Below are 20,057 nucleotides of genomic sequence, written 5' to 3'. Positions count from 1 at the left end.
AACTTGGATACTCTGCCAGGGCCCGCAAGCACTCAGTATTCTCTTGAAGAGGAAGGGGGAATGGGAATCTAGTTTAAGCCTATTTTTGCACAAAGACTTGCACAGCGGCAACAGTAGCACCGCTCTTACCTCGCTCCCCCCAATAGAACAAGCTGGTGTAAGCAAGCTTGATCTGCATTACTGTTCACAGGGTTTGTTAGGATTCCAGGAAACGCCCCTCATTTTAAGGACTAGGGTCACAATCCGAACGGTGAGTCCTCTCAACAAAACAAAGCATTTACAGAGCAGCTACCATCAGACAGTACACAATGAAATCTCTGAGCAAGAGCGATTCATGCCGCCACCTCACCCACTGCGAGGCACCTGGGTAATGCGTCCCTTGCTTGTGGTGCGTGAGCTCTGTGGCTCCGTTTTGTTTTGCTCTACACAGTTACCATTTGTTTTTAAACACTACTTTTGTTTATTCTTTGAAATTTTCACACATTATACAATGCATTTTGTCTTTGTCAACTCGACATAATCTAGAACCCTCTGAGTAATGTCTCAATGAGAGAGTATCTTGACTACTGGGAAGACCCAGCCCACTGTGGTCGGTTCCATTCCCTAGGCTGTGTAAGTGTGGGCAGGGTGAGCTAACCACTACTCTGCAAGCACTCACTGCTCTCCACTGTGAAAGGAGTATGATTAGCTGCTTCGAGCTCTTGCCACCTTTGATGGCCCCGTTGTGACAAAATGTATCCTAAAAATTTGAGCCTTTCTCCTCTAAGTTGCCTTGGTCATGACATTTTATTATAGCAACAGGAAGTGACACTAAGATAACTTCCTTTGGAAATGATAAGAACAGCTCTAACACTAGCCTGGCACTCACTCTGTACCAAGCACCTCTAGTGTTCTTGCCTAACACTAGCTCACTAGAGAGACATGTACCTTCACTCCCATTTCACAGATGAAGAGACTGAGTGGAGTACAGAGGGGTGACATGACATACCCACAAACAAAGAATCATTATAGAGCAGAGGCAAGACCCAGGCCCAGGCGCTCTGGCTCTAGTTCAACTCTTTGGATCCAATTCACAAAACAACTCACAGAACAAAACCATGACGTTGTAAATGGAGTTGCAATTGCTAAGCCTTGCTAGGGGTGTCTGCTCAGTACAGATTCGGGGGTCTGCGCATGCCTGGCTCTCACCTGTGAACCACCCCCGCACGGTGCAGGTGTTCCACCGCAGAGATGAGTTGCCGGATGTATCTGCGGGCCTCGGCTTCATCCAACCGTTTCTTTTCGTAGATCTTGTGCATGAGGTTGCCACCAGGACACAGCTCCATGACCAGGTAGTAGCTGTTCTCTGTCTCCAAGATGTCCAGGAGCTGTGTGATGTTGGGGTGTCGGATCATCTGCTGGATCTGCCCCTCTCGACGCAGGTTTTTGGTGACGTAGGTGTCTTTCTTGGCTCTTTTCTTATCGATGACCTTGATAGCTACCTAAGGTTGAAACAGAAAGTGTGGCTGTTATCAGACACCTAGACAAAGGCCATTCCCCGGGGAGTCTCTAGAACTCCCGGGGATACAGAGCCCTTTCCCTGCAGCAGGGGAGACCTGGGTCTGAAGCAACTTAGAAGCTGGGACTCACTGAGCTGCACAGCTCCTGCCTAAGAGGTGCAAGGCCGTGCCTTCCATCTCCACACCATGAATAAAATCAACTAGGTCCATCAGATAGCATCAAATGAAGAAACAAACAAACAGCAGAACATCAGAAGAAAAAAGTTCTTTATTAAAGAAGGAAAGTAAGATTAACTTAGGCAAACCTGAACCTGGACAACTTGTCAAACAGCTCTCCACAGGGAGGGTGCAGAGATGAGACACCCCCCTCCCAATTTCTTCTGGAAGTGAGGACTCTGTCACTTGTTCATGGAACCTGCTGCTTTCCTTCCGGTGACCCTGAGCCCCAACACACACACACACACATACTCACACACACACACACACACACACACACACACACACACACACTCTTCAGGAATGGCTACACTATACCCCCATCTTCAGTTCTAGGCAAAATCAGAGGGTCTAGGGAAGGACCACCCACAGATACAGCTCCCTGGACCTCAGCTCTGCAGCTCTGTGACCTACGCAATCGGGGTCAGACCGTCTCCAGCCTCCAGTGGTGGCTCCTGGCAAATCACCTTTCAATCCCCCACAAACGTTCCACATGTCCTTGTCCTAAACATGGGAAGGGGGACAGGCAGAAAAGAGGATTCTATCCATGCATATCTGCACTACCCTCAGATCTCTCTTTTCCTTCAGAGAGTCACCTCTTCCCCCTCCAGGTCCTGAGGGGTACCTCCACTTCCTCGGTTCCCTTCAGTGTGGCCAGCTGTAAACAGCATGCCAGTTCATCCTCCCATCTCCCTACCGTTCTTCCTCTGAGCTGCGGATGCACTGCCTCCCTCGTGCTCAGAACTGCTACCTCTGAAGGGTACTTTGGAACAGAGCTTGGAGTCCCTGAGTGCAGCAGACACCCAGGGGCCTCCCGGTCACTCCTCCGTACCTGGCACAATTTCACATCAGGACAGCTCTACACATAACTGCAAGGTAAGTTCGTAAATAAATAGAAATGTTTGCGGTGAAAGGCTCAGATAGTATCTTCTAGACATAGTTCCTGATAATTAAAACCTGAGACCTCACGAACATCAAGGTGGCTGTGGTTAAATGGAAACACACTGTGGACTTCCGCACCCTCACCACACAGGAACGGCTCCGAGGAGGGTGACGGAATCTTAATGAGCCTGAGGGTGGAAATCATTTCACAATATCCACACCTATCAAAACACCACACGGCACACAATAAACACATACACACTGTGGCTGTCAATTCAACCTCAATTGAGCTACAAAGATACTATTAATAAGAAGAAAATGAGAAAAAGTACAAGCCAAAGACAAATTTAACTTAGCAAAACTCTGGCCATTCACACATGGCCTGGCCTACAGCATCAATGTTCTTACAACTCCATGACCTTTGCCCAGGCCTCCCCTGAATTCGGTCTACACTCCACCTAGACACTGGGTGGAGGGGCTGTAGCCCTGGTTTATGGATAAAATGTTTTGGGGTTCACTCACATTTTCTCATTGGCCCCACCATGAACTACCTAGGATACAGCCTGTCTCCAACGTGTGGTCAGAGATGGGTCTACAATATCCTAAGTCCTTCAGTCGCCCTCCCTGTCGTTTATGTCCCTGAACCCTGACAGACCAACTCAAGAGAAGGCTACAAAGAGCCACCCAACGCTCCTTCACATCCAGCACACGGAGGCTCGGTCAGATGTTAAGATGCTCGTGGCCAATGCAGGGTCTGTTCCCGCTGCACCTCACACTGCATTGTAAACGGTAGTGGCTGAGAGGCTCCTAGCCACTGAGATGGCTGAAGAGGGCATAGCAGCTGTGAAGCCCTGAGTCTAGTATGGCGTCCTCAGAACCAGCTTGCTCCTAATAGGAAACTCCATCCCCTTTAACCAGAGATGTGAAGGACAAACCAAGGGCCTTGGGGGAACCAACAAGAGGAACACACCCTGCAGGAGGTTTGCTCAGCTCTTACGTCACAGCACGTCACCTTCCTGTCCTATCCTTACCTTCCAGGCCAGGACTTTCCTAGCAGCCCACTGGAGCAGAAGTTACATCCTGGCTCTGGTTCATCTCAAACTCATTCTAGAGGTTAACATCATAGCTTCAGCAAGCGTACTTCTTCCTGACTCGTGTGTGTGCGTGCGTGCGTGTGTGCGTGTGTGTGTGTGCGTGTGTGTGTGTGTGTGTGTGTGTGTGCTTTGTAAATTGAGGACCTGGGTTCCTTCTCCAGAACCCTTGTGGGTAGGGTGGGGCGAGCCAGGCATGGTGGTGCATGCTCGTAATCCCACTGATGGGGAAGCAGAGAGACAGATGGATCCCTGGGGCTCTCTGATTAGTCAGGCTTGCCTACGTGGCAAGTTCCGGGCAACTAAGAGACCTTGTCTCAAAACCCAAAGGGGATAAGATCTAAAGAATGACAGCCATGGTCAACTGTTGATCTCCATGCAGATATGCACATATGGGCATCCTATGCACACTCATCTATGTATGTACATACCCGTATGTCTATTACATAGACAGACAGACAAATCTATCTTTTTGGGGATGGGAGGATGCTGAAAAGCCATAGCTGAGAGCTGCCTCTGATTGAGTCTGTCTGAGTGTTTTAAAGCCCTTTGGCAATGAAGTCTTGAAAATGCCACAAATAAATGGTAGTCTAAAAAGCTAGCAAAAACTATGACCTTAAAAAAAAAAAACAACTGCGAGCCGGGCGTGGTGGCGCACTTGGGAGGCAGAGGTAGGCAGATTTCTGAGTTGGAGGCCAGCCTGGTCTACAAAGTGAGTTCCAGGACAGCCAGAGCTATACAGAGAAAACCTGTCTCGAAAAAAAAAAAAAAAGAAAAAGAAAAAAGAAAAAACTGCACACAGTTACTGTTGAGATAATTTATTTCACTCATTAACTGCTTATCCTGGGCAGAATAATGACCATCCAAAGACACTAAGTGCTAATCCCTGAATCATATCAACATGACTTTATTTTGGAAGAGACTCTGAGGACATGGTTAAGGGTCATGAGAAATCTGACCTGAGGTACCAGAGTGGGCCTACACACCCTACAAAGTGTTCTTTTGCAGTGGAGGCAGGGGGAAACTGGTGTGTGGCTCAACAGAGAAGGACAGAAGAAGGTGGGTTTTAGAGAGATGGGGCCACAAGCCAAGGAACACGAGCAACTGCTAGAAACCAGGAGAGGAACAGAGGGGCCTCGGGAGAGACAGACCTCTTGCTGGTGCTTTGATATCAGACTGCCAGTGCCCGGAACTGAGACTTTGTTACAGCAGCAACAAGGCACTAATAACTTCCCAGGGGAGGGGGAGGGGGAACTTTACGTGATACAAGCTTTAAGAGTACCTTTCCAGGCTCCACTGCCATCTAAGGAAACGACCCAAATGCATCCTCCTTGCCAGCCTCAGGCCAGGCTGCCTTCTAACTGCACCCAGCTCACTCCTGTCCTTCCTGCAGTCTCACCCTGACAGCTCATAGGATCCCCCACAGGCAAGGTCAGAGGTCAGCCTCTCAGGTGATTCTGAATTCCATCAAGTCGACAGCTAACACTCACCATTACAGGCTCCTCTTTGTATCATGGATCTATATCCTGGTAAACCCAAGGTAGCCCCAAAACCTTAGATAGAAAATACACAGTGCCGGGCATGGTGGCGCACACCTTTAATCCCAGCACACGGGAGGCAGAGGCAGGCGGATTTCTGAGTTCGAGGCCAGCCTGGTCTACATAGTGAGTTCCAGGACAGCCAGGGCTACACAGAGAAACCCTGTCTCGAAAAACCATAAAAAAGAAAGAAAGAAAAGAAAATACACAGCATGCACTCATACACCATTCCTCCTGGCTCAAGAGTACAGCATGCTGTCAAAACGAATGGTCACGTTCACCAAAGCTGGCCAGCAGGGGTACTGCACCACATACTGCCAGCTAAGGAAACAACCCAAATGCAAAATGGCGAGGTCCACTTTGTCAAATCATCCTAAATTGAACCAACGTAAGTCAAAGAGTGTCTACACTTCCTAGCCCTCTCCATCATTCTCAACTCCTTGGAAGGGGTCAAAAGGGCAATGGTATGACTCACAGCAGGGAGCACCTCAGAGGACTCACAGCAGGGAGCACCTCAGAGGACTCACAGCAGGGAGCACCTCAGAGGACTCACAGCAGGGAGCACCTCAGAGGACTCACAGCAGGGAGCACCCCAGAGGACTCACAGCAGGGAGCACCCCAGAGGACTCACAGCAGGGAGCACCTCAGAGGACTCACAGCAGGGAGCACCCCAGAGGACTCACAGCAGGGAGCATCTCAGGACTTCCCCTGGGACCATCCCTTCAGCCCCACCCTTGAGCTGCCTCACGGAGGTCCAAGGTAAGGATAGTGTGTAAACTGGAGTCACAAAGAATGGTGGTTCCTCTCCCAAGCCCTGGAACCTGTAAATGTTGTCTAATTAAGACAGGAGTCTCTACGGACATGATGACTCCATCTTGAGATGGGAAGGTTCCCTTACGTCAATGGAGTGAGTTCCAAAGACCATCACAGGTGGCCTTAGAGAATGAAAAAGGTCAGACGAAGAAGGCGGCCACATGAACAAGGAGATCGCGATTAGTTTGCCACCAGAGAGCAGAACAAAGCCAAGCCAAGGGTCCCGAGAGGGAATATGGTCCCATTGTCTTCTTCATTTAGAACCGATGAAGTTGACTTTGGACTTTGGATCTCAGATAATGGAGAATCATTACCTGCTGTTTCAAGCCAAGTCAGCGGTAATTTGTCACAGTAACCCAAGGAAACTAACATCGCATATCACGAGCATATGATGTCTTATTCCCCGTTCGAGTCACCCAGCAGCCCTGTGAGAACATCCCGAAGGGCTAAAGCTACCTCGGGGAGAGAGGGTTGCCTATTGAGCTTCCTCTGCATCTTCAAAAAAACAAGTCTTCTCTCCATTTTGCCTCCGCTGTGATAAGGCTTAAACGTGGGACGCCGTTCTGACTACCCAGAGCCATTTAATCAACTGTGTGTACAACAACTGAAGTGGGAACTGAACGGGGATTAAGGGAAAGGCAATCAGTGATCAACCCAGGGAGACCAGGGGTTTGCTAGGATGGAAATCGGGTAATCCGCAGTGAAATGTCTCGGACACCCTTTCCATCCAGGTAGAAGCCAACGTGGACACCGGTCTCTGCCTGAAAGAGAAAACTGTGTTAGGCAAGAGAGTTTTAGAGGGAAAAAAAATGTCTCAAAAAAAAACTGTAAAATAAGCAGATTTAGCACCATGGGAGAGAGGACACCAGTATCCAAGACTATTGCTACAAAGCCACTGAGGGGTAGCACTGTGGCTATGCTCCGTAGGAACTCCCAATGAGGGGACATGTGTGGTTTTTAGTTCTTCCATGTTGGGAGGTGTGGAGAAGGTTGAACAGGGGACAATCTAGGCCCACATGTCTCCCTGAGAATATCAAGAGAACCACTTCTCTGAGATCATTGAAAGCAAGGATCTGAGTTGCAAAGGCTCTGAGAATTTTTCAAAAGTATCTATTTCGGGACTAGAGAGGTGTTTCTGTGATTAAGAGCGCTGGCTGCCCTTCCGAGGCCCCGGGTTTGATTCTCAGCACCCACACAGTAGCACACAAACCCACTTGGGGCTACTCCAGTCCCAGAGAATAGGACACCTTCTTCTGGCCTCTGCAGGCACCAGGCATGCACGTGGTGCACAGGCATATCTGCAGGCCACACAGCCATACACATAAAATAAAATGTTAAAGGTAAAAATGGAATCTATGTTCAAAGGCCACCCCATATTCCCAGCTGCCAAGTGGCAGAGCTGTGTACAGGCCTAACTCACAGCGGCTGGAAGCAAATCTATTACCTGGCTCTGCACTCCTAAGAAAGAGCGCAGCTAGGAAGACTGTAACTCCCCACCGCCCTTCCTCTTTCCCTGTCCAAACAAACCCAGAGCCAATGGCCGAAACCTCATTTAAATATCGAGATGAGCTCACTACAAAAAAGAGAAGTCCCTTGAGATTTAATTAATTAATTAAAACAGGAAGACCTAAAGGAACACAAAAAGGCTTTTTGCCTTGCATGGAATGGGCCCTGTGGCTCTCCAGGACAAGATAGAAGGAAAGGACTCTCCTGGGTTCCACAAACAGGAGAAAAGGGACCTGTGACAGAAAGGAACCCCAATGGCCTTGTTGTACATTTGAGGGTGGGGGTAATATATTAGTAATAAGATGATACAGGCATCACATGTGGGTACAGCAATAGTCCACAGCTCCCTAAGCCAGGTGGTCCCTCAGTGCACAGAGTACTGTGCCCTGCACCTTGTGAATACTCCTTACATTATGTCATTGTCACCACCCCATCCGTTCCTTCCAATGGCTCAGCCTGTAGAGAGTGAGAACGCATTTGGCTCCAGTCAGCCAATGGAACAACACCCACAGTTGTGGCCCACAGACAAGAAACACGAGCCTCCTCCAGGTGTTTTGAATTCCCCGCAATGGTATTATTGCTTTTCAGTCCCAAGGCACGGGTCTACCAGCCTAACCTCTCTCATCTTTAAATACTGACTTGGTTGAGACTGTCTACACGGGACCAGAGTTAATAGCATTTTCAAGTCACCCCCTTCTCCTGGATTCCGGACAGTCTCATCCTTCTGAAAGCCAGATCCACAATGATATACCGACTCCCTAAATAGGAAACTCGGGTGTTAAATGAGTCTTCTGTGTGGCTGAGAGGAAAATGGACTCCTTTCAACATCACAGAAGCATACACACACTTTACAAAATTCACAGTGGAGGCTGGGTTTCCAGGGTTCTGGCCTTCAAAGCACTTTTGTATTGTAATGTATAAAGGGTCTAACTGCTCAGGGAATAGAGGCCCTAACAACTAGATTTCTTTTGAAGGTGGAAATGAGCCCCCAAAAGCTTTCTGTTCGGAGCACTTTGGTTTCTTAATGGATATTATCTGCTAAACTGAAATTAATATTCCATGCTGTAATGGACAGGCATTCGGCACGAACGCTCACTGGATACTGTTCCAGGTAACGACTATACGCCATCACTGAGTCACGGCTTCGCAAGCTTGTGTGTAGGGAGAGGTTCGAATTATTTGCAGTGGTTTGAAATTACCAACTGTTATAAAATGAATTGTTCTTCCTTAGGTAAGTTGAGGCCATAGCTTCAGTGTGACTGTATTTGGAGACAGGGCTTTGAAAGAGGAGATTACAAGTAAAACCCAGTCACAGGGGCGGGGCGCTAACCAGCCCATACGAAAACAGACCAGAAGGTCAGGTGTGTCTCTTTCTTAGTTACATACAGAAAAGGCCACGGGAGGACACTGCAAAGAGAGAGACAGGCCTGAGGTGAAACCTTGTCAGCACTTCCAATCTTAACCTTCTAGAACCACAAGAAAATAAATGTGTGGTGTTTAAGCTACATAGTCTATGGGATACCTTTACGGAGCCCGAACAGACAGATGGGCCACCAAACATTATCACTCCAGGGTCCCCCACAGTAAGAACAAGAACCTAGGGCTGAATCACCAAGACTGAGGCAGTGCTCAGAGCCCCTCTCCTGTCCTCAATTTGCTTGCCACAAGCAACACAGGTTCAGCACTGGCAACACTCGGGATCCAAGCCGGGCATGAGACTTCAGAACCTCGGATTGTGTACCACCCGGTGGCTTGGGCCTCTCAAGCCTTCCTCGATGATTTCAATAATGGAGAAGGAATTATAAGCCCCGCCCGTGTCTAGCTTGCTGGAGAGACAAATGAGCCCTTGACAGAACAGTTGCCAGACTCCTGTCATGGCTTTTGTGTTTTGCTCAAGAGAAGATAAAAAGCAGGAGGCAGGAAGCCCTTGCAATACAAACTCCATTTTCTGCAACTGTCCCCGTCCAGTCCCTAGTACACTAAGGACCTAATTCAGGACCCCAATTCCCTTCCCCCAGGCACAGCACCCCCAGCTTCTCCTTCCACCAGAGCCTCGGGGTCTCTGGACCTGAGGTCTCAGGTCACTTTTCTCACCTAAGAGACGTGCATGTCCCCCTCCTCTACTGCCCTAGGTCTAATGATGTCCACAAGCTATGGCTGACAGCACTGCTCTGCTTCATATGAGCGGTAATGTGCTTGCAGCCATCTGTGTGTGGATCATCCAAAGGCCACTCAACACTGTCTGTCACCTCTGTGTATCTTCCACGTATCCACAGGCTGTTCCAACTGGCAGCCTCCTCTACTTCTCTCTCCACTCTCCCTCCCATCCCTAACTCTCCATCCCTAATTAATCATCAAGGCCTGCCAGCTCCACCTCCTAAGTCCCCCTCCCTCCACCCCTCCCCACCACACTGCCCTGGGTCACACTGCCCTGATCATATCCTTGCCTTCAGCTCTGGTCCCCGCTCACCCTGGCCTGGAAATTCCTCCCACACACACTTCACTCCCAGCTCCCACTCCACTCTCAGACTCAGGTTACACTCTCCTCCCAACACTTCCAAGCCACACACAGAGAGAGGTGAGGGAGGGACAGGGAGAGAGAAAAAGAGGGACTGAAATACACCCCCACATACACACACACACACACACACACACACACACTCACAGAGGCAGAAATTGTGTTTGGCTTCCTTGTGCTTAATAAAGTCAGCAAGAACTAAGAATGAGGGAAGACTGGAATGTGAGCATGGATGAAGGGATGCTGTGGGTAGACAAAAGGTGTTTGTATGCAGATGGGTGGATGCACGCATGCATGCATGGATAGTGGATGGGTAGATGGATGGATGGGCAGATGGATGGATGGACAGTGGATGGGTAAATAGATGGATGGATGGGTGGAGGGATAGGTAGGTGGGTGGATCTCAGCCAAGTAGTCTTTCTATGCCCCAGATTTATCTGAGTCACCTGCTACCTTCTCAAGAGCACCGGGTCCATGTGAATACACCTGAATGCAGACTCCCCACTTCTCCAAGAAGAGCCAATGCCCTAATGTTGCCTGCACAGCCCCACCTCAACCACTCCTATCTGTCCTGCCTCCCCCAGCTGCCATACTGACTGACTCCTGCTTTTCCTCAGGCTACACAGGAACACTGCTCCAGGGGCCTTGACTCCCAAACCTCAGGAGACTTGGAGCAAATGTTCCCTCTTAGCAAGGCCGCCTGTGGGCTCAGAACCCCTACCTCTGTCCTATCTTCCCACCTCCAAGGCACTTAACACCTCTGCAAGCCATTGGCACTCACTGCAGACAGGCTCTGAGAGAGCCACGCAAGCCTAGGAGAGAAGGTCCCTTCCTTTCCTGCCACATTCTTAGTATCCTGCCACACACAGAAGGCACTCAAGTGAATGAATGAATGAATGAATGAATGAATCCAAGTGCACTTGGTTAAAGGGAGAAAATTCTGAAAACTCGAACTTATTTAGATTGAGTAATGTATGGGCTGAGTCTCCGGTGTGACTACATTCGGGAGAAGGGAACTCAAGGTTAAAAGAGTAGATCTTCAATCCAAGAACGCTAATGAGTTCATAAGAGAGAGACACCGGTCATGGGCACAAGTAATGTTACAGTTAAGGTCCCAGCCTGGGTCCTGGTAGCCCTAACAAGCTAGCCCAGCATCCTCGATAGGCCAATGAACCATAATGAACACAGGAAAGAGATTGACTCGATTTGACCACATTAGACAGGGGAAGAAATAAAGAGTTAAGAAATAAAGAGTTCCAAGTGAACTCCATGCCCGTCCGGGAGGTCCTGAAAGAGGGCTGGGTTTAAATACAACTCAAGAGACATGCAAAGCTGTCCTGGTCCAGAGGTGTCCCACCCATCCCTGGGCCATCCCTGACTCAGCTCGGGGTCTCTCCTTCATGGGGTCTGATACACAGTCAGATGCGAGAAGTCTCTTTCTGGGCGGCAAGCTTCCCCTCTGGCTGGCACAGTCTTGCAGATTTTTCTTTTCCTCAGCCTAAGAGTCCTGGAGAGACGCCAGCGTGGAGGAAACCATTGTGGAAATCTCCTGCTCACCGAGAGGAGGGGCACTGATGTCTCTTTACCACATTGCCATCCCTGTCAGGACAGTCAAAGGGAGGCCATGTAAGGACACGCAAGGAGACAGCCATCTGCAGGATGACGGCAGGCCTCGGGAGAAACCAAGCCTCTGCGTCTAGACTTAAAGCAAAGGCCTGGACCATGAGAAAGCAAAGGCCAGGGCTGTTTACCCGGCCCATCCCAGGCTTCTTATGAACCCTAAGCAAACTAAGGAGTTGATAGCGGTGCCCTTGTAAACTTCATTACACACAGTAGAATCTGGGTGACCTGCCGCAGGAAATCAGCAAAAGAGAAGTTCTCCCACACCCCTAAAGAAGCCAGAAAAGGAAAAATGACAATGGCCTTGGGGCTCTGCCTCTCCAGCCCCAGCCAGAATTCCATAGAAAGTGACTGAAAACTGGCTTGAATAACATGACCCAGTGGGAAGTTTTGAAAATCAATTGGCTTCATGCCTTCTTTCCCCAGAACCTGTGTGTACACGCATCCGACTGGAACGTGCCCCTGTGTGGATGAGAATTATTTAACAGGAAGCAGAAAATATCCCTTTGCCACCTTCGTAATTAATTTCAGCGCTGCTCGGATTCCCAGAGAAAGAGATGCCAGACAGCAAACGCGCATGGCTGCCTTTTACAGGGACCCACTAATTGCTGCTGTTTATGTAGCTGAACACAACTGCTCCTGACCCCCTGTCTCCCTGCTGGCCTTCCCCCACCCCAACCCCCCACTGTGGCTGCAAGCTAAAATTCATCTCTTTGTAAATGAGGGGGATAAGTGTCTTCCCTTCCAGTATTAAAAATGAGTGGGGAAAAAAAATGTCCTTCCCCTAGAAGAAACCACAGAGCTCATTAGAACCAACCTCCCCGACAGCTGCCATACCTGGCACTGGGCAGAAGCAAAAGCCTTGACTCTATTTTAAGAGGGAAAAAGAATAATCAGCCACTGCAGGGCTGGGAAGCCCTCCCACGCCCACCCCGTAGAGTTCGGAAGCTACTTTCCCGGGGTTACTTTGTACACACTCCACTGCGGTTCTAATTTATTGGGCAAATCACCCTGGAAACACACCCTGCTGGTGGGAAAGAAGAAACTAGATCCTGTTGGACTGGGGGAAAAAAAAAACAGAGCTAGCAGGGCCAAGGCTGGACTGCAGACATGGGTGCCTGCGTGGGGCTTGTAATTCTTCCCCAGAGCCTGCCTTCTTCCTTAAGAAGATTGTTGCCTTTGTAAGCCATGATAAAAGACTGCCAAGTCAACCTGAGTGTGCACATAGTAGGACTCAGGAAACTGGGGCCTCTGACAGGAAGATGAAGTACTATTGATACACGTTTTGTGGAGGCCATGCAATCTCTCTGGGCATTCCCCACACTTGGCCTCTGAGGGAAATCCATAAACGCCGTAGCTAAAATATTGCGTTCTCGATCCCCATTCGCTGCTCAGCCCTCATTTCTGTCCCTTTTTTTTTCTGACTCAGACCCCATATGATCCAGAGTCTACACCAATGGCTACATAAGGGAAGCCTAGATTATACGAGTGGAAAGCAAAGAGACCCAACAAAGGCAAAGGGCAATGGGTGGGCTCTGTATAGCTACAGTTCCCAGTCCACCGAACTCGTTCACTGAGATTAGCAGCAACCCAAGGATACCCCAAGGTGGGCATTCTGCACTCCACACTCCCTACACACCATCCTTACGATGGTAACTGTGCCTAAACCTCCCTTAGAAGAGTCCCCTGGGTTCTCTGAGACTCTATGTTGTCATCATCTACTGCTTCAGCGACTGAATCCCTTCCTCCTTCCTCCTGCTCACAACCAAGTTTCTTCTTTCAGGACATTCCATCTGGGCTAGCCTCCAGAACATTCCATCTGGGCTAGCCTCCTGCAAGGCTGCAAGCATAGCGCTCACTCTGAGCCTTCTCTGTTTCTATCCATCACATGGTGAGGCTGAAGCATTGTCCCTAAGTGCCATGACAGGACATCTCTAAATACGAGCCCTTAAGAAGATCATTGAAATTCTCCATCATTGGGTACCAGCCCTGCTTCCTGCTCCCTCCGCTGTATTTTTCTTGGAACACATCTTATTTTGACAACTTACAGTCTATCAATTGCTGTTTGCCCCCCTCGCTTTTGTTCAGATAAAGTTTGCATTCTTCAAATGCTTTTGCATAATAGTCATCGTGAAACACGGACTCCTTTATTTTGCTCATTCCCTATAATTATTATTATTATTATTATTATTATTATTATTATTATTATTATTATTATTATTGGGAAGGATGTCACAGCCTGCGTGTGAAGGGCAAAGGGCAACTTTGTGGAACCAGTCCTCTTCCACTTTCATGTAGGCCAGAGATCCAACTCGGGTGTGGCCAGCACTTCTTTCTGACTGGACCCCCTTGCTGGCCTTCATATCCTTATCCTACCCCGCCCTCCTCGCAACTCTTTCTCTCATTTTCTCGCTCTTTTTTTTCAGGGTTTTTAAAAAGAGTGACATATAACAGAACCACTTTCAACACTTTATATGTGTTTGCGTTTGTGTGTGTGAGAGTGCACTTGTGTGTGGGGAGTGCACACTTGAAGCGAGAGTATGCATGCATGGGTGTGAGTGAGAGTGTACAGAGCAGAGGTCACCTAAGCAGGGACCATCTGCATTGTTTTCTAAGGTAGGATCTCTCAGTGGTCCAGAGCTCATCAGTAAGTGAGTCAGTGAACTCCAGGGATGGTGTGTGTGTGTGTGTGTGTGTGTGTGTGTGTGTGTGTGTACCACATGCATGACTGGTGCCTAAGGTCAGAAGAGGGTGTGAGGTCCCTTGAAATTGGAGTTACAGATAGTTTCAACCTACCCTGTAGATAAGACGAACCAAACCTGGGTCCTCTGCAAGAGCAACAGGTACCAATGAGCCATTTTCTTCCAGCCTCTGCATTCAGAGTTCTTAATGAGCTATCATACAAGCTCTTCGTCATATAAAGCCTTGGAACTCTTTTGACACATATTTCACACTTCAACGACACATCTTTTATGCCTGGCTCATCTCTAGTATGCGGTAGCCATTACGGTCAGACGGTCAGAGGCAACTACAGCAAACTGTTAGGAAGTTCTAGCCACGTAGCTTTGTTCAAATTAATTGGTCTCTAAGCATACTGCCTGCCTGAGACCCAGAACTCAGCCAAAAAGTCAAAGTGCAGCTGAACCTACTTGGCCCTCAGAGCTAAGCTGAGGGTCCCAGAACTGAGAAATCCCAGACAAGAAGCTTCCCTGTAGTGACTCAGGGATAATAAGATTGACCAAGGTGTTACACGCTGTGCTTGGCACACGGTGACCATCATCCAAGGCTCCTACTGAGTAACTATTAATGACACACAGCTCTGGGCAGGCACAGAAGTCAACACTGGGAGGCAGAGATGACAAGGACCCAGGGGAGTGACAGACAGGATAGCTCCGGGAGAGGAAGGATTAAGTCCACACAGGGCTCCAGCAGGGCTCCGGGTCTGCATTCACTCTGCATTCACTCAAGCTCCTTACAGCTCGCTGCAGGTGGCTTCCTTCAGCCTCGCTGCCTAAGTCCCACCTAAATCACCTTCTGTCAGACCAGCCCCGGAGCCGCGTTCCTCAGACTCTCGGAAAAGAAGGCCCTTCCCCGGACTCTGCTCTGATTTATCCCCGTGCAATTATGATGTCAGTCTGAATAAAGCAGAATTTGTGTTCCTGCAAGGCCTTCATAAATCCTCCTGGCCTCCTTTCCTCTCCACGGAAGACTAAATGCTCAGCTTCACAGAAAAGCGGATAACAGCTCAGGAAGGACACAGAATCCATAAGCAGAAAGAGGGGGACTGCGGGGGGGGGGGGGGGGGGGAGGGGGGGTGTGCAGGTCTGTGTGTGCATGCTTCTGTGAACAGGGCAGAGCTGTTTGGAGGCCCGATGGCTGAGATCCTAAAACTAAGGTCTCTTTTCCTCTTCTTTTTAACACAAGTTGTTCGCCCAATCTCTCTCATCATCTCCCAGAATATTCATTCATTCACTTACTCACTCGTTCACTCATTCATTCATCCATCCATTCAGGCTACCTGAATACAATGGCTGCCTCAATAACAGAAATCTGTGGCTTCACAATTTTTAAGGTCCGAAGTTCGAGATCAAAGCCTTAACAGGGGCAGTTTCTTGGGAGGCTTCTCTGTGGCTGGCAGAAAATCCCTTCTCACAGTATGGTTGACACTCTCACCTCCATAAGCCCATCCCTTTATTCAAACTTCCTTTCAGTTTCTTCTTCTTTTTCTTTTCTTTTTTTTTTTCTTTTTTAACTACATTTACTTCTGAGGGATGCATATGTGTGTGGTTGGAAGAGCCACAGCGGGCATGGGGAGGTCAAAAGGCAACTTGTAAGGGTCAATTCTCTCCATCTGTGATGTAGGTCTGGGGATCCAACTCAGGTCATCAGGTGGCAGCAAATACCTTCACCCACTAAGCCATCTCAACCAGCCTCGCTTGTAGATCCTCCTGTATCTGTCCTTAACTCCCAGGGAAGATGCTCACTCTCCTGGACCCTTCAGCCTTCATAGGAGCAGCTTCCTTGGCCCTCGCCCCTGGCCTCTCCTCACCATGCACAGACTCTTTATAGAACATTCGAATGTGGTACCCGGTCATCCCTCATCTCTTCCGTGCCCACCTTCAGTTACCACTGCCAGGCCATCACTTAAAAGAATCCAAACTCCTCATAAAACAAGACTCAGACTGGACCACAGGCCATAATGAGGATGGCAGCTCATTTTCCTCTTCAAAGACTCTGTTTGCAAAAACAGCCATCTTCCAGGTACTGGGAGTCAGTCGGGGCTTTGACATGTGCACTGGAGGGCTCAAGGAGTCAATAACTTTCACATATTTTAATGCTAAGAAAGGAAGATCTGAAGGACAAGAGGCCCAGAACCTAGGAGAAAGGATGCTACTGAGTAAGCCCGGCCCAACCAATCACAGGATGCGTCTTCCAGCTGGGGCACTGTAGTGTACTTCCTATGCCGTCGTTAACTTCTTTATCGATAAGTATAACTCTTGTGCCTTAGCTTTTGCTCTTTATCTTTGAAAAGAAAGTTACCATGTCTTTATGGGTATTTACCACACTGGGTTCTCTCTTTTCAGCTGCTTTGAACTAAATTTAGGAGATGTCTTAGTTAGGGTTTTACTGCTGTGAGCAGACACCATGACCAAGGCAACTCTTATAAGGACAACATCTAATTGGGGCTGGCTTACAGGTTCAGAGGTTTGGTCCATTATCATCATGGCAGGAACATGGCAGCATCCAGGCAGGCATGGTGCAGGAGGAGATGAGAGTTCTATATCTTCACCTGAAGGCTGATAGAAGAATACTGGCTTCCAGGCAACTAGGATGAGGATCTTATAGCCCACACCCACAGTGACACACCTACTCCAACAGAGCCACACCTTCTAATAGTGCCACTCCCTGGGCTGAGCACATACAAACCATCACAGGAGCCAACAAGTTACTAACTTTCTAGTCTTTATCATTTAAAGTCCAGGAGGGGGTTAAACAAAGGAGGAGCTGTGTAGCTCAGTCAGTAAAGGCTGAGACAGGAATCTGATACTCACTGGCCAGTCAGCCTAACATCAATTGGTAAGCCCTGGGCCAAGGAGAGACCCTGCCTCAAAAAACAAGGCAGACTACTCCTGAAGCCTGAGAGTTGGAAAAAACAAAAACAAACAAACAAACAAAAAACACAATAAAGAAATGTGAACTGTATTAGGCCAGAGATGGATGGCTCACCAGGTAAAGACGCTGGCCACCAAACCTGAGAGAAGCAACTCCCCAAAGCTCCCTCTGACATCCACACTATAGTGCGCCACACCCAGCATCCCATACATACAAAAGGAATACACAAATGTAAACAGCTTAAATTAAAGAAAAAGAAATGTGAAAGACAGAGACACCCAAGGATGTGAATATTTATATAATCAGAATCATAAAGGAACCGTTTCAAAGAAAAGAGAGAGACCATGATAAACTTCAAAGAAATGTTTCCCACTTAAATTCTGAGGTGCTGCCTCGTTTGGTGTTTTTTTTTTTTTTTTTTTTTTTTTTTTTTTTTTTGAGTTTCGAGGCAGCTGTGATCGGAGTTACCATTTTCAACTCTTAAATGCCTGTCCCAGAGGGCCTCGTCCTGAGAATCTGGGTTAACTACTAGTTTATCTATTTCCTTCATCGCAATTAAATGGGGCTTTGCTAGGTCAAAATCAGGTTGGAAAGATTTTAATGTTGCTTTCATGGGAAACAAGATGTGCCGGTTACAAATCTAACCTCCCACCCATTAAGAGAGAGAGAGAGAGAGAGAGAGAGAGAGTAAAGAAGATATGTTGATTGTTACAACACTTTCAAAAAAAATAACCAAGAGGGCAGCTCTCATTTTACCAAGCAGTTTTTTAATCACTCACAAAGAAAAGGTTAGGGGAGTGGGAAGATGACTGAGGGGATGAAGTGATTGTAGTTCAGCCCCCAGAACCCATGGAAAGTACTCAAGCATCGGCAGTGGTCACAATCCCAGCACCAGGGAGGCAGTGCTGTGCTGACCCCTGGAGCTCAATGACCAGCCAGTCTAGCCTAATTGGTGAGAGGCTCTGTTACCAAAAAGGGTAGATGGAAGGCTCCCAAAGAACACCACCCAAGGTTGGCCCCATGACACATGTGTGTGCCTAAACTACACGTGCACCCACACCAACATACACACATACAAAAAAAGGGAGGGGAGGGGAGGGGAGGGGAGGGGAGGGGAGGGGAGGGGAGGGGAGGGGAGGGGAGGGGAGGGGAGGGGAGGGGAGGGAAGGGAAGGGAAGGGAAGGGAAGGGAAGGGAAGGGAAGGGAAGGGAAGGGAAGGGAAATTAACTGTGTTCACTTACAATTAAGCAACACAGAAGCTAGGCTCAATGGTCCAAATACAATCAGTCAATCCAAACAACTGTCTGATTAACTTCAGCTTTGTAAATACAGTCAGGCCTCCTCCAATCTGAGGTTTTCATCCTAAGATTCAACCAGTTCAGCAGAAGATACGGGCACAGTCAAACATTTCCCGCAGGTGTGGAAGCAGGAAGATCATTTCAAGTTCCAAGCCAGCCTTGAGCACTACACTGAAGTCACGTCATGTGCAGGCAGGAGCCCCACACTGAAGCCATGTGCACCCATACCCGGCATCCCACCACCATGTGACGTCACTGGTCCTCCACCTCATTCCAGTACCCACTGAAGCCTCACTGAGGTATGTAGTTGAATCTATGATTCCTGTATCCATACTAACAAGTACTGACAATATATATAATGTATATATATATGCCTTAAACGTTAAACAACCTAATATAACAACTATTTACAGAGGATTGAGTTAGATGTATATAGAAGCTAATGCTGATGTAATTTGGAGGAGTGTATAAGTTACACGCTGATCATTTTATAGAAAGGACTTGACATCCGTAGTTTTTAGGACTCTTTAGGGGTCTTGAAACCAATCTCCCATGGCCTAAATTATCTAGTTTCACAGTCAATAAGGGTGAGACTGATATGGTCTATTTTATATCTTTGTTAACTACAGTGTAAAAAAGGCACACAAGGAGACCACAGTCACAAATCCAGACAGTCTCCAGTTGGGACTAGTCTAATCCACTAGGCACTTGGCAAGCAAGGTCCTATAAGCCACTTTCTGCATCCTGTGTACACTCTATCCTTCTAAAGAAGACACCAGCTCTCCCCAGACAGAGAGAAACTCGGAATTGACATAGATTAAGAAACTTACCCCAGGGGGCTGGTGAGATGGCTCAGTGGGTAAGAGCACCCGACTGCTCTTCCGAAGGTCAGGAGTTCAAATCCCAGCAACCACATGGTGGTTCACAACCATCCGTAATGAGATCTGACTCCCTCTTCTGGAGTGTCTGAGGACAGCTACAGTGTACTTACATATAATAAATAAATAAATCTTAAAAAAAAGAAAAGAAAAAAAAGAAACTTACCCCAGGGTCCCCTACCTGGGACATGGCAGGATTGTGATTTGGGCTTGTCTGTGACAAGAAGACTTGATAAGCTGCTTCTTGGAACAAATGGGTGAGGTGATTGTGGTTCTGCCCTGAGTCTGACCACACAGGGGATAGGGGTCAAGTATTATAGATAACCTAAGGTAAGCCAATGTAAGCAAGGAAGACCAGGAACATCTTACCCTCCATACTGGTCACTTCAACCAACAGCCTAATTCTCAAATCTTCTTACCATCAATGTCCTATGGGGGAGCAAATCAACACCCAGCCTCAGACAAAATCACAGACTATTACGGTAAGGGTTAATTGTCAAATGGTCGAATGGAATCACACCTGCGTGTGATTATGTCGATGACCTGAATTGCCCACTATGAGCGGTAGCATTCCCTGGCAAGATC

At 48.2% G+C, this 20,057-nt stretch overlaps 1 protein-coding gene across 3 annotated transcripts in view; it reads right to left on the bottom strand.

The window, feature by feature from the left end:
• Hunk (hormonally upregulated Neu-associated kinase) overlaps positions 1-20,057 on the bottom strand; it is a 114,272-nt gene that overhangs the window by 65,561 nt on the left and 28,654 nt on the right. For all 3 annotated transcript variants that reach the window (XR_384941.3, NM_015755.2, XM_011246130.2), the window contains exon 2: positions 1,189-1,481. Coding sequence is in view for 2 of the 3 variants with exons in the window: in NM_015755.2 (NP_056570.1) it covers positions 1,189-1,481 (293 nt within the window). In the remaining variant the exon portion in view is untranslated. The remainder of the gene's footprint in view (positions 1-1,188; positions 1,482-20,057) is intronic.

The sequence above is a fragment of the Mus musculus genome, chromosome 16, assembly GCF_000001635.26.
Source record: "Mus musculus strain C57BL/6J chromosome 16, GRCm38.p6 C57BL/6J".
In the NCBI taxonomy this organism is placed as follows: Eukaryota; Metazoa; Chordata; class Mammalia; order Rodentia; family Muridae; genus Mus; species Mus musculus.
The sequence above is the reverse complement of the archived record's forward strand: the minus strand, read 5'-3'. Positions and strand labels throughout refer to the sequence as shown.